Source organism: Giraffa tippelskirchi, chromosome 4 (assembly GCF_054371585.1).
Source record: "Giraffa tippelskirchi isolate mGirTip1 chromosome 4, T2T-mGirTip1v1.2.pri, whole genome shotgun sequence".
NCBI classification, from domain to species: domain Eukaryota; kingdom Metazoa; phylum Chordata; class Mammalia; order Artiodactyla; family Giraffidae; genus Giraffa; species Giraffa tippelskirchi.
The window spans coordinates 94,960,100-94,973,271 of NC_137278.1; the positions used below are offsets into that span (position 1 = coordinate 94,960,100).

The following is a 13,172-nucleotide window of genomic DNA, read 5'->3' on the forward strand; positions in this document are numbered from 1 at the left end:
ACACAAGACAGATGCCAAGCCCCCAAGTCAGTAAAGAATAAAGAGCTGAACATCTACAAGTCTTTTCTGGGAATTAGGAGAAGGAGACACACAGAGAGAAAACTGAGGTATTCTCACTCGCCAAGTTCAAACAGGAAAGGCCCTAAAACAGCAGGCGGTCCCCCGCAGGTGAATGAATACAGCCAGAAAAGCCTGCACCACCTGAGTGCACATCCTCAACCCCAGGCCATCCTCACTGCCTGACTCGGGGTTCCAATAATTCCTATGTCCCTTGGGTGCACAGACCTGACCCGGGTAACACTCAGTCTCTGATCTGAGATCTCCCAATTGAATAGTCAGCAAACTACCCCGCAGTTACACAGAGGGTCCCAGAGTTACTGATGCGGCATGGGTTCCAACTGTCGACAGTTTTCTCTTTTCTTTTCTTGGCCACACCACGCAGCATGCAGGATCTTAGTTCCAGGACCAGGGTTTGAATCCTCGCCCCTATGGTGGAAGCATGGAATCTTAACCAGTGGACCACCAGGGAAGTCCCTATTAACAGTATTCTGTTAGTGTCATATGTGTGTGTTCAGTCATGTCTGACTCTTTGCAACCATCTCTGGACTGTCAATATCATAAGCAGGTAAGAATGAAAGCTCTAAGTATAAGAATTTTCCAAAAGTATCCTAGTATTAAATTTGGATTTGACCTGAATGCGTTCAAGTCTCTAATAAAAGATATCATAAGAGTTTTTTAGAATGAAAGATGAAAAAATACCCTACAAGGTACACTTGAGGAAAACCAAATAAATAACTGTATTCCCCCCACCCCGTGTGTGTGTGTGCACACGCACGTGCTTAATCATGTCCAAGTCTTCACAAGCCCATGAACCATAGCCCACCAGGCTCCTCTGTCCATGGGATTTTCCAGGCAAGAATACTGGAAATACTGGAGTGGGTTGCCATTTCCTCCTCCAGGGGATCTTCCTGACCCAGGGATTGAATCCGTGACTCCTGCATGTTCTGCACTGGCAGGCAGATTCTTTATCACTGAGCCACCTGCCAAGTCCTGTATTCCCCCATATAATGCAACAAATCATTTCTTTAACGTCACATACACCCTTCTGACCAAGGATAATAGATGTTCTTATGTTTTTTAAAATCCTGGTGAGTCAATGGTTTCTGTCTGAGATAAAGGAAAACTCCAGTCTTCGGCATCACATGGCAAATGGCTGGCTCTGGACAAGGGAATCCCCCAACAAATGTGAGAAGGAAGAACTGGGTTGGTCTAGTTCCTGATACCACTGACCTCACAGTTTGTCTTTACAGTGATAAGAAACTTTTCATGTTTAGGAATGACCTAAACTTACAGTGATGACTAACACGGAGGGCGGGAAAGGTAATGGTTTCAAGGGAAGGGGCTGGGTCATCAGAACCAGGAGGTGATGAGTTATGCTGACGACAAAGGGGGAGACCCAGGCAGACCAACGCCCCCTCTCTTTTCTCCTTCTAGGTAAGGCTCCCAGGTGCAGCTCTTCGGAAAGCGTCTCAGATGCCAGGCTCAGACACCTGCAGAAGGCACTCCTCCCAACAGCCAAAATCTAGGAACAACCGCGATGTCCATCAGCTGGCAAACTGGTGGACAAAACACAGCCTGTCCACACCCTGGATGCCATCCAGCCATACAGAGGGACAAACCACCACGCTCAGCGGCATGGACAAACCTTGAAACACTATGCAAAGTGAAAGGAATCACACACCAGAGACCACATGTGGCATGGTTTTATTTATACACGATGTTCAAAAAAGGCAAATTATAGACAGAAAATAGGTGAGCAGTTGTCTGGGGCCCTGGGATGGAACAGGGGGGTTCACTGTGAAAGAGGAGGGGGGACCTTGCTGGGGCAAGGGTCGTGCTGAACACTGACTTGTAACAGTCATGCCACTCAGTATGTTTACCAAAGATGCTCGAAATGCAGGCTTGAGGCGGGTGAATTCCAGAATACATAAAAGATACCTCAACAAAGCTGGTTAAAGAAACAAACCTGTTGAACAAACTTCTCTGTCTCCAGGAGGCTGGTGTGGAGCAACGGCGATAACTTATGAGGTTGGGATGAACACATACACATTACTACACATAAAACAGATAACCAACAAGCACCTACTATATAGCACAAGAAACAACACTCAATACTTTATAATAACCAAAAAGGGAAAAGAATCTGAAAAAGAACACACACACACTGATATATAGAGACCCAAACAAACAAATAAGAAAAATGAAATCTGGAAGAAAAGGGAAAATAATACAGGAGCTCAAGAAAACCAACCAGCCAAAAATATCTACACTCAATACCCTCAGAGAGATAAGAAATAAATCCAAGAAAGAATAGATGCAATTTACAAAAAAAAAAAAAACTGTGAAAAAGGGCTTCTCATAAATTAAAAATATGACAAGGCTTAAAATTCAATAGAAACATTGAAATGGAAAGTCAAAGGCATTTCATAATAGTAGGACAAAAAAGACTGAAAACTACACAATAGAGGAAAAGATAAGAAAATAAATCAAAGAGGTGACTAATAGGACTTTCAGAAAGAGAAGGCTGGGAATTTGGAGGGGGAAAAAAGAAAAATTTCCCAGAAGAAAAGGGCAGCTCCTAATGAAAAGAATTAACCAAGCTCTTGGAACAGTGAATGACAACACACGACAATCACAAAACCTAAGAACATCAGGAATAAAGAGAATATCCTAAAAGCTTTCCCAAAGAAGTTAGAACAGGTCACATGCAAATAGAAGAGCAGTGTCTTCAAAACTCCAAGAGAAAAATGGATTTCCAGCCAACAATATTTTCCATCAGCTAATATATAAATCCCATGCAAAGGTAGAATGCAAACATTTTCAGCCATCCAAAGACAAAACTTTTGCACCTGGAGGATGTGCTTCAGGAAAGTTAAGGCAGTAAACCAAAAAAAAAAAAAAAAAAAGACTGCAGTATCCAGGAAATAGATGGTCCAGGACCAGAGCTATGACACACCAAGGTGGGGGCACATATACTTGGCCAGCTCCCCTCCAGGGAGAAAAAAGTGAGTCTATAGGCTCCTTGGAAGGAAAGCTACGACAAATCTAGACGGCGTATTAAAAAGCAGAGACATCACTTTGCCAACAAAGGTCCATATCATCAAAGCTATGGTTTTTCCAGTAGTCATGTACAGATGCGAGAGTTGGACCACAAAGAAGGCTGAGCACCGAAAAGTGGATGCTTTCGAATTGCGGTGCTGGAGAAGACTCTTGAGACTCCCTTGGACTGCAAAGAGATCAAACCAGTCAATCCTAAAGGAAATCAATCCTGAATATTTGCTGGAAGGACAGAAGCTGAAACTCCGATACCCTGGCCACCTCATGTGGAGAGCTGACTCACTGGAAAAGACCCTGATGCTGGGAAAGCTTGAGGGCCAAAGGAGAAGTGGGCGTCAGAGGATGAGATGGTTGGATGGCATCACCAACTCAACAGAGATGAATCTGAGCAAACTCCATGAGACAGTGAAGGACAGAGAAGCCTGGCATGCTGCAGTCCATGGGGTTGCAAAGAGCTGGACACAACAACTGAACAACAAAAAATAAGTTATCTGAAACAATAAGTCATTTGTCGTACTTAAGTGTTAAAAAAAAAACTGTTGACAAAAGCTTAACTCTGGTAGGCATTTGATGTAACTTTTCAAGTGTTTCAAACAGAAAACAAACCCTATTAGACTACTTGGCTCAGAGATAAGCAGTATAATGCAATTATCATTTTAACCCCAAATTATGATATACTCATTTAAGGGAGGCGGGCAGGTCATCTAATAACAGCTAATTCTTCACAAAAGACCACAACAGTAGTTCAAAAACCATAACCACCATCTCTACAAGTCAGTAAGGGTACAAAACTAATAAACCAAGAAAAAGCCATGCAAGCACATAATTTAAAAATATGGCAGTCAATTTCAGATGGATCAACTAAAAGCATCTTGGAATAGGACAACTCTAAGTTTCGATACTGTTTATCTTTGTAGGACCTTAAACAGTAGTACCTTATGTAGCATGGGGAACTATATTAAATATGCTATAACAAGCCATAATGGAAAAGAATGTGCATATAATATGAAAAAGAATGTGTATTTTATATATATATATAACCGAATCACTCTGCTATACAGCAGAAATTAACACAATGTAGAATCAACTATACTCCAATAAACTAAATTAAAAAAAAAAAGGTTCAGGATAGTATTTTCTGTATCTGATTTTCTGTCTCTTTCCTTGTCTAGTTGGTACTGTATTTTATGGTCCAGAGAAGCCCCATGGAGGCTGGAAAGCTGGGGTTGGGTGCATGGGCTGTGTCTGGGTGCAGGGCCTGGGGAGACAGAGCCGTCTCAGGATGTTACACGTCTGGCACACTGTATCCACCCCGTCTTCCCTGTGCTCCTGGAGGGTAAACACGCTGCCTGCACCGCTGCATGGACACTGACAATGCAGGCAGGGCTCAGCTCGGGCTGCAGGGCAGTGAGTACCCTGAGAGGCAGGACACCAGCCCCATATGGTTAACTTGTCTGCCAAAATTAGCTCTAAGTTCCTCATGATGCTACACAGGTGTCAGTTTCTAAGATCCCAGTTTTTAAAACTTGAGAAGTTCTAAAACTTATCATTTGGTCCTTCCTTTGGAAATTCTTACAGAAAACAGTGCCGCACGACTCAGCGCTTGCCAACATCGCTCACTTTGCTTGTGAACGATGCCAGCTGACGTTTATTACTGAGCCAGCCTCCTAACAGAGTATCATAAAAACCTGAGACCGTTCAGCTGCCACGCTGGTCACCAGTGATATTAACATTGCCCTGGTCTCCATTCTCTTCCTCACCATCCCTCCCTAAGTCGGAAAAACGTTGTTGTTCAGTTGTGACCGACAAATGTATCCTGATTCAATTCTCATGTTATCATATTATAAGCCCAAAATATTAATAACTGTAAATAGAATCTTCTAAAAGTACTTGGGAATCTCTATCCCCTGATAATCACGTTCCGATGAAAATCAGGTCCCAAATTAAACGTTCAACACAGCTTTTTAGTATGTTAACACTGATAATTCAGAGCAGTATTAAAACCAACCTGAATTCACAAAAAATCTGTTTATACTAAATGTTTACAGCAATTACTTGCAAGTACTTTTAAGATGACCTGCAATCCACTAGCTATATATCTAGCTACTTGTGGGAGAAACAAAGTTTTTAAAACCCTGATTTTCAAACAGGTGATAACCTAAAATTGTTTCGACCCTTAAAATCATCACAAAAAGTTCTAAACAGGCAGTGTTCGATTTTGAGAACCCACTGTAGATTAAGTTCTTGATTCCAATACCATGAATTCTTGGTCTGCACTTTTGTACATTTTCCTTTATAAGATAGAGAGTGAAGCTTCCAGTGCTGCAACAGTCCTGTTTGGTACCAGGGCCACCTGGGTCTGCAAGCCGCGCACTTGCGAGATAATTTGTATGCACTGCTGCCTGCCAATGTAAATCATCAGAACAGACACAACTGAAAGACTGTTACTAATGATGAAAAGCACAGGCATCCTAAAGTTAGCGCAGCTGAGAGACAGAAAACGCCCGGCAGCTCTGAGGGCAGGCAACCTTTCGGCTTGCAAACTTGCATTGTTTGCCCTTTTCTTAACCAATTCTGGATTTATGTCTTGGCTCAAGCTGCTATTCATAACAAGATGAAAGTATATATTTACTAAGAAAGAAAAGAAACAAAATAAAAGACCATATATGAAACGCATATGTCAAAGCACCCACCTCTAGGTTAAAATGCATTTTAGTTTATAGTATTTTTTGTTCCCTGGGGATGAAAGGCCTTAGATTATTCCTTGGTTTAGCACACCTGCTCACAGATTCATTACTTCCAAAGTAGGATCTATTTTTCCAAAAATCATCTTAGCTTTTCCAGGGTGAGTCCACAAAAATCTATGAACACACACTCTGTACCAAAAGGGCCCCCGGATAATATTTTTGGATAACGTCAATACACAGAAACAGACATATATCTGAGATGATTGGCGGGGGGAAGGCAGAGACAAGTCTGCAAGCTACAGAAATAAACACTGTATTACAAAGTTTCAAGCAACAAGGAGTTAAAAAAAACTACCATCAGCAGGGTGTTATCTGATGGTTAACTTTTCTGCAAGGCTTTTGACATTCCTGATTTAGTTTCATTTCAAAACAGTTTTGGAAGTTTGGGTTGATAATTTTTTTCTAAGAGAGCCACTCGCCTCTGTGTGTCCTCTCCGCCTCCCTTAAACTCAGGCCCGGAATCTTTCCAGCAGGAAGGAACTCGTGTCTCTGAACAAGTCTGTACATGCCACTCACAGGCAGATCAACCCTCCTCTTAAGGAAAACATGCAGTTCTACAAAGTTCATTGTGCCCCAGTGAATGTCTTTACCTCTAATTAAGAGCAAGAGTCACTACCCTGACAAGGTAACATTTGCAGGAACCCCCACACACACAAAAGTTTAAGTGCCTGCTCCAAAATGTTACACTGATGATTTTTTAAAGCTACACATTTACATGGCACTTTTATTGCTGAGCAATGGAAAGCAATTCCCAAGGCTCCTCATCCAGCGGGCAAACAGTGGACCCATGTACAGGACCACACCAAAGCTTGCAGACAGGGAGTGAATTGATCAAGGAAGGAAGCCCAAATACTCATTACAACACTCTTCTCTCTGCTGCCCTGCCCTGCCCTGCCCAGGCCTGGCCTTCCCCTCCTCTCTCCTGGACCGCTGACTCAGGCCAACCATCTCACCTTCTTCTCCACCTCACCTGAGCAAGCCTCCTACTCTCAGAGACCCCCAAACTTCCAATGGATCCTTGATGTCAAGGAACGAGGGGCGTCCTCAACACCAACAGGAATAAACTCTCCTCCAGATGCCCACCACCCCCTAGCCCTCCTGCCACTCCCAGAGGGTAACCTTCAGCCACTCCTACCCCACTTTCAGTAAAAGAGGGGGATGGCATTTGCACAGCGCCTAACAGGTAGCCACCTCTCAGATTAACTCTACTCACCATCTTCGGGCCGGAGGAGCCTCCTCCTCAACCTTCAAGGCCTCCAGCCCAGAAGGACAGGGTCAAAGTCAAGATGCTCCAACCGTCCCTCCAGTGAGGAAGCCCTGACTCCAGGCAAGGGGGCTGCTGGATTCTCAGCTCCCTAACCACCCCCTCACCCCACCCCCAGCCCCAGGCCTCTCGGGTGCAGGATTTTCCTGTCTTTAGCCAAGACATTCTGGACCACTGGCCACTGAATGCTCACAAAAAGCAAAATAAGAGTAGCTACCCCAAGAAAAGAAACAAAACCGGCCAAATTTAAAAATAAACTCCAATGACACAAAAATTAACTTCGATCTATCAATCCTGGTTTGCATTCTTCCCATTATCATTGCCCCCTTTTGATGACAATAATTCACTACATCTACTACATTCACTACTCGACACGCACAGGAACATTCTACAGACACTTCTTTTATAAATGTATGGTACTCCTAATGAAACCCTGCAAACAGTAATTCACAATGTTTTTCACTTTTTAATTTGAGTATCCTTCTCTACGATCACTCAAAAACCTAAAGCAAAAACTAAGTTTCTCTAAATAGAACACAGCCTATGTCTCACATCCTTTATTAAAAATAAAGTTACGTACTGTTCAATCATCCCATTTTAGTCAAGAATGGAGAAAATTCTAAACTCGCCCCAAGAAAGCCATTTTCATAGAACATATCAAAACTCAGCAAACTCTCTCTCTCAACTCATTCACTTCATGTAAACACAATCTTCTAAAAATAAGCAACCACTAATCACTAAAAAAGTTCACAGAAAAAAATAAAAAACAGAAAATATAAGAATGAAATAAACTAGGACTACAGATTGCTCAGCTTACAGGTGTTTCACCTACAAGTGTTCTTTTAATTTCCAAACTGACACTAAGCACACTGACGGATGTTCAGGAAGAGTAAACAAATGCTAGAGTGTCAATAATCTAATCACAAAACCACTGTATACAAATCATGCCAACAGAAACCCTAAACACACTTCTAGGCATGATGAAAATGGTTCTAGAAATTACAACAAAGAAAAAAAATGGAGATGTTGGCGGTTTCTGCTCTCTCCACCTAAGACTCAATTTCCCAGGGTCAGTTCAAAAATATGAAAGACTTTATCATGAAAGCAAGAAAACATATGAGATGATCAGAAAAATTTAGCGCTGAACATCTGAAACAAACTTATAGTTACCAAAGCAGGGATGGGGGAAAAATTAGGAGTTTGGGATTAACATATACCCACTACTATATATAAAATAGATAGCTAACGAGGACCTAGTATATAGCACAGGTAACTCAATATTCTGTAATAATCTACGAGGGAAAAGAATCTGGAAAAGAATATTTACATACATACATATATACATATAACTGAACCATTTTTCTCTACACCTGAAACGTAACATTGAGAAGCAACTAGACTTCACTTTAAAAAAAAAGAAAAACTGAACATCTGCTAGGAAGGAATTCATTTTTTCAGTGTGAGAACAGCATGGAGACTACCTAAAAAAGAAAAAAGCACCAACCGAAGTATTTATGGGGAAATGGCATCTGAGTTTTATGTGAAGATAATGGAGGTGGGAGGAAGGACAGCAGAGAAAACCAGATTAGTCATGTGCTGGTCACTGTTAAGCCGGTGCTCTCCTCTTCCTCTCCCTCTCCAGTGTCTGTTTCAAATTCTCTGTAATAATAAAACAACTGCGGGCAAGCAAAAGCTCCAGTGCTCTTGCTTCAGACTGGAGGCCATTGTTGCACAGATTTCCTATAGTTTCCTTGGCTTTGCATGATTTGAGAATTTCTTCTCAATTGTACTGACTTTGTTAGGAGAGAGCCAGAGAACCTGTTACTGCCCGGATCCCAACGGCTTCCCAAACCTGGTGCTTAGCAAATGGATCCTAAAAGCTTGCGGGGAGAGAGTATGGAACCAGAGGGAAGGAGCAGGGGAAACCTTGGGAGTGAACCTGCCCCAGCTGCTCCCGTTAAGAACCCCCAGCTCCTAAACCCATGAGGACACATTGCTGGTTCACTCTCTTTTTCTCTTACAGGTTAAAAACAAAAACAGCTCCTGGTCGACTTCCACCAACCTTCACATTCGTGCTGACCCTTGAAGACCCAAGCGATCCAACTTCAGTGTAACCAGGTCAAAAACAAACCCTGGCTAACTCACTTGGACGAGGACGGTCACCACTCGGACCTGGCCAGAAATACTCGGTTAGGAAAAATCAACCGGTGTTTAAACAAACACTGAGGCTGGGGAGAACAGTCTTGGAACCAGTTAGCAGACCACTCAGGGAGTTGCAACATGACCGTTTCCAAAATTTTCCGAAAGCTTCCAAATTCAGTTGAGCCCGGCAGGCTGAATTTAACAGGGCTCTCTTTCAAATTCAAAAACCTGGCCCTGGCCCCAACTGTTAACCAACAGAACACATGCTGATTCACTTGAGATCACCTAAAAAGACGGACTCAGTCCAGTTCAGACCACAGGCCAGTACATGGTCGGTATCGGGGGAAAGTTGGGGCTGTGGCTAGATAAACCCTATTCACAGAGCAGAAAAAGGGACAATGGGATCCACACTTAATTTGGCCGAAGAAAATGTCTACAGTCAGCTTCCAACACCCCCCTCCTCCACTTTTCACCAGACAATGACAATTCTTCACAGCGAACCACAAAGGCCTGCTTCATAAGATTTTTTTTTTCCTATCCCAATCCAACTAGAAAACAGGGAACAGCTATGGAACACCCCCGGTACGGTGCAGATAACTTGGAGAGAGCCTTCAGTAACAAGAAACAAATCAGAACACGGAGAATTTCACATTCTGTTTCAAACATTTAAGGCCCATGCCTCCATCAGCCAGAGCTCTTGGTAATCTCCACAATGTGCACTGAACACAACAGCAACACGCTCAGTCTCATCAGGTGTCTGTTACTCAGGGCAGACTCAGAGTCTCCGAATTTGTTAGTTTCAAGGGATTGGGGGTTTGGGGGGAGCGCATGTTAAAAAAAAGAGAGAGAAAGACCTGGGGTAGGTGTGAAATCTGGGCACCCTCGACACTCCTGAGCTCTGTCTCATTTCTGTTTCAATTACACACCTGTCAAACAGGTTATTCCTGGAATTCAGACTGTATAACCCTCACCCTGTAATTCTTCCTGCTCCTGCTACCCAAACACACAGCCCTCCCCTGTTCCCCAAAATATGCGCCCATGGGTAGAACATATGCTGGTGATAAAGCAGAACCAGGTATCAGCAAACTCCGCTCCCTGGACTCCCGGCGAGCATTCAAACGAGGAAACACGAAGACAATTCTCAAGGAGGCCAAGGCAGTGCTTTGGGATAATCACAGGCGAGGCCTGCCTATTCTGAATTTTAATGAATACACCAAATCCGAAGGCCAGATCTGGGAAAAACGGGGGGGGGGGGGGGAAATGCAGGCTGTCTGATGCAAAAAAAAAAAAAAACTCTTTCCCATTTTATGGAAGTGCATGCCTGAGAGTGGAGCGTTATTTCCTTATCTGAGAGCCAGGAAATGAGGTCTTTTCAGGCCAGTGTGAATATAAACTCTGCTAAAAAACAGCGGGACGGCGAGGCGAGCCCCCTCTCCCAACTTCAGCCGCGCGGCGTGGCCTCCGGGCGGCGGCGTGTCCATCCCCCGGCGCCCCCGGACCAGAAGTTTCAACCCGTCCTCGGGAAACAAAGGAGGCGCCCGCACCGACCTTATAGACTTGTCCGTAGGTGCCATTTCCCACCACTTCCACCAGCTCGAAAATCCCCGCCGGATCCTGGAGGAAAAGGAGGGGAGGGGTGAGCGTCGGAAAGCAGCACAACAATGAATAAAGAAGCAGGGCAGCCGGAGAGAAAGGGCGGCGACCCCAGCGGTGGGCTTCGCGCGGTGGGGTCGCCAGAGCTCAAGGGCCACGATCCGAGGGCCGGCGGTCCCGGGCGGCGCCGGCGCCGGCGAAGGGTCGCGCCCCGGGGGCCCCCGCACCCGTCGACGCGGGCAGACAAAGGGGCCGCCGTGCCCGCGGTTCTTCCCGCGGCGGCGCCCGAGCGCTCGGGCGGCCAGGGCGCGGCCCCGAGTCCCCGCGCGCCCCGCGTCCGGGTGTTCCCGGGCCGCCACTCACCCGCAGGGAGGACAGGTCGATGTCCACCAGACTTTTGGCAGGGGAATCGTTCGCCATCTTCCCTTTCTGCCTCCGCGGATCGGCCACGATCAGTAGGTCTCCGGCGCGTTTCTGGGCGTCGGAGGCCCGGCGGGCGGCGCGGGCCCGCGGGCGAGGCCGGGGGCGGCGGGCGGGGCGAGCGCGGGCGGGCGGCGGCGGCGGCGGCGGCGCTCACTCCATGGCCGGGGCGGCCGGCAGGCCCCCGGGCGTCGCCCGCGCCTCAGGCCCCGGCCCCGCGCCCCGCGCGCGCCTGCACTAGCGGCCCGGAGCAGGGGCCGCGGCGCCGCCGAGTGTGGAGCCCGGAGCGCGAGGCCGCCAGACAAAGATGAGCGGGGGGCGGGGGCGGCGGCGGCGCGGGAGGAGGAGACACGGGACACCGAAATCGTACTCGGAGGAGAGCGAACAGCTCCCCCTTTCCTCCTCTGGCAGGAAAAGCGGGCGGAAGCGCTCTCGCGCCCGGAGGCGGCAGGGCGGGGGGCGCGGGGAGCCGCGCGGGTATCCAGCAGGGGTGGGGCCCAGACGGCCACCGCGCGCGGGACTGGAGGGGGGCGCACCCGTGACAAAGGGAAGCCGGCCCGGACCCCCCACCTCCCTGCCTCGGGCGGAGAGGCGGGCCGACCCCCGCCCTCGCCGCGCCCCGCCCCGCTGGGGTCCCCAAGCGGGAGGCTCCTCCCGGGCCCCCACCCCACTCTCTTCCCATCGCATCCCCCACCGCCGATTCTGGCCCCTGAAGACCCTCGTTTCCGGTTTCCCTGCCGGCTTCTCTGGTCCTTTCTCTTCTTTTCCAGGCTGAACCGATGACCTGGTTGTAGCTGGGGATTCGCCGCGCATCACTCGGCCGACGGGTCCCGAGACTTTGGGCGGAAACTGAATCCGAACCGCTGCTTTCACTGCCTGGTGCCGAGTTCCTCACTGTGGACGAGGCGTGGACCAGAAGTCTTGACCCAAGTTCTGTGCCTAGAGATCGCTGAGGAGCCATGGACAGGCTTCGTCCGGCAACTTTGGAAGCCGGTCAGCAGTTAGACAGTTTCATCCTGTTTAACGTGAATAAATGGTCTGCAAACAGTCATTGTATCACTGTCACTCCACTGGCTAAACACCCTAATGGCTCCATATTCCCTCACAGCAGGTTCTCAAACCTGAGGGTCCAAGAATCACCGAGAGGGATTGCAAAAGCGCTGATTGCCGACCCCACCTCCAGAGTTTGACCCACCAAGTGTGGGGGAGGCCTGAGAAGCCTCATTCTGTGTACAGGCGACGCTGAGTTGCTGTGATGGGAAGTTTGAGAGCTAGGGCCTCACAGGATGAAACTCCAAGGCCGTTTGTGATTGGGCTTCACCAGCATCATTATCTACCAATTCTTAGTTTACACACAGTGTCTGCTGAACCCCTCCTATGGCCCTAGGGTGATGTTAACCTCATTTTAGGGCTAAGGAAGCTGAAAGAGTTGTTCAGTCTCTCAGTCAGGTCTGAGAGACTCTTTGTGACCCCATGGACTGCATCGTGCCAGGCTTCCCTATCCTTCATTGTCTCCCAGAGTTTGCTCAAACTCATGTCCATTGAGTAGGGATGCCATCCAACCATCTCATCCTCTGTCACCCCTTCTCCTCCTGCCCTCAGTCTTTCCCAGCATCGGGGTCTTTTCCAGTGAGTCAGCTCTTCACATCTGGTGGCCAAAGTATTGAAGGAGAAGGGATTTTCCCAAAGTCTTTAAAGGCATAGCCCATAAGTAGAGCAGGGACTCCCACCAGCCTGTTCCCAAACCAAGTGCCTCAGCCAAGTTAGTCTTGTACCCAGAATAATGTTTCCCATCTGTCTCCCAAAACTCCAAGATTTTCAACTCTGAGAATCTCATAAGGCTAAAATATATTCAGGGACTCCTGGAATCTATTGATCAGGAAAATCAT

The 13,172-nt window shown here is 47.0% G+C and overlaps 1 protein-coding gene and 1 long non-coding RNA gene across 51 annotated transcripts in view; one reads left to right on the plus strand and one right to left on the minus strand.

Moving 5' to 3' along the window:
- Window positions 1-11,559, minus strand: part of MAP4K4 (mitogen-activated protein kinase kinase kinase kinase 4) — a 151,394-nt gene extending 139,835 nt beyond the window's left edge. For all 50 annotated transcript variants that reach the window (XM_081596886.1, XM_081596912.1, XM_081596913.1 and 47 more), the window contains exons 1-2: window positions 11,227-11,559; window positions 10,819-10,884 (exon numbers count right to left, since the gene is read on the minus strand). In XM_081596886.1, the coding sequence (XP_081453012.1) occupies window positions 10,819-10,884; window positions 11,227-11,283 (123 nt within the window). In that variant the 5' untranslated portion in view covers window positions 11,284-11,559. The remainder of the gene's footprint in view (window positions 1-10,818; window positions 10,885-11,226) is intronic.
- On the plus strand, window positions 10,668-12,334 carry LOC145547397 (uncharacterized). Its single transcript, XR_014083806.1, has 2 exons — window positions 10,668-11,318; window positions 12,054-12,334. It is a non-coding gene; the product is annotated as an uncharacterized LOC145547397 (long non-coding RNA).
- Window positions 12,335-13,172: the final 838 nt, after the last annotated feature.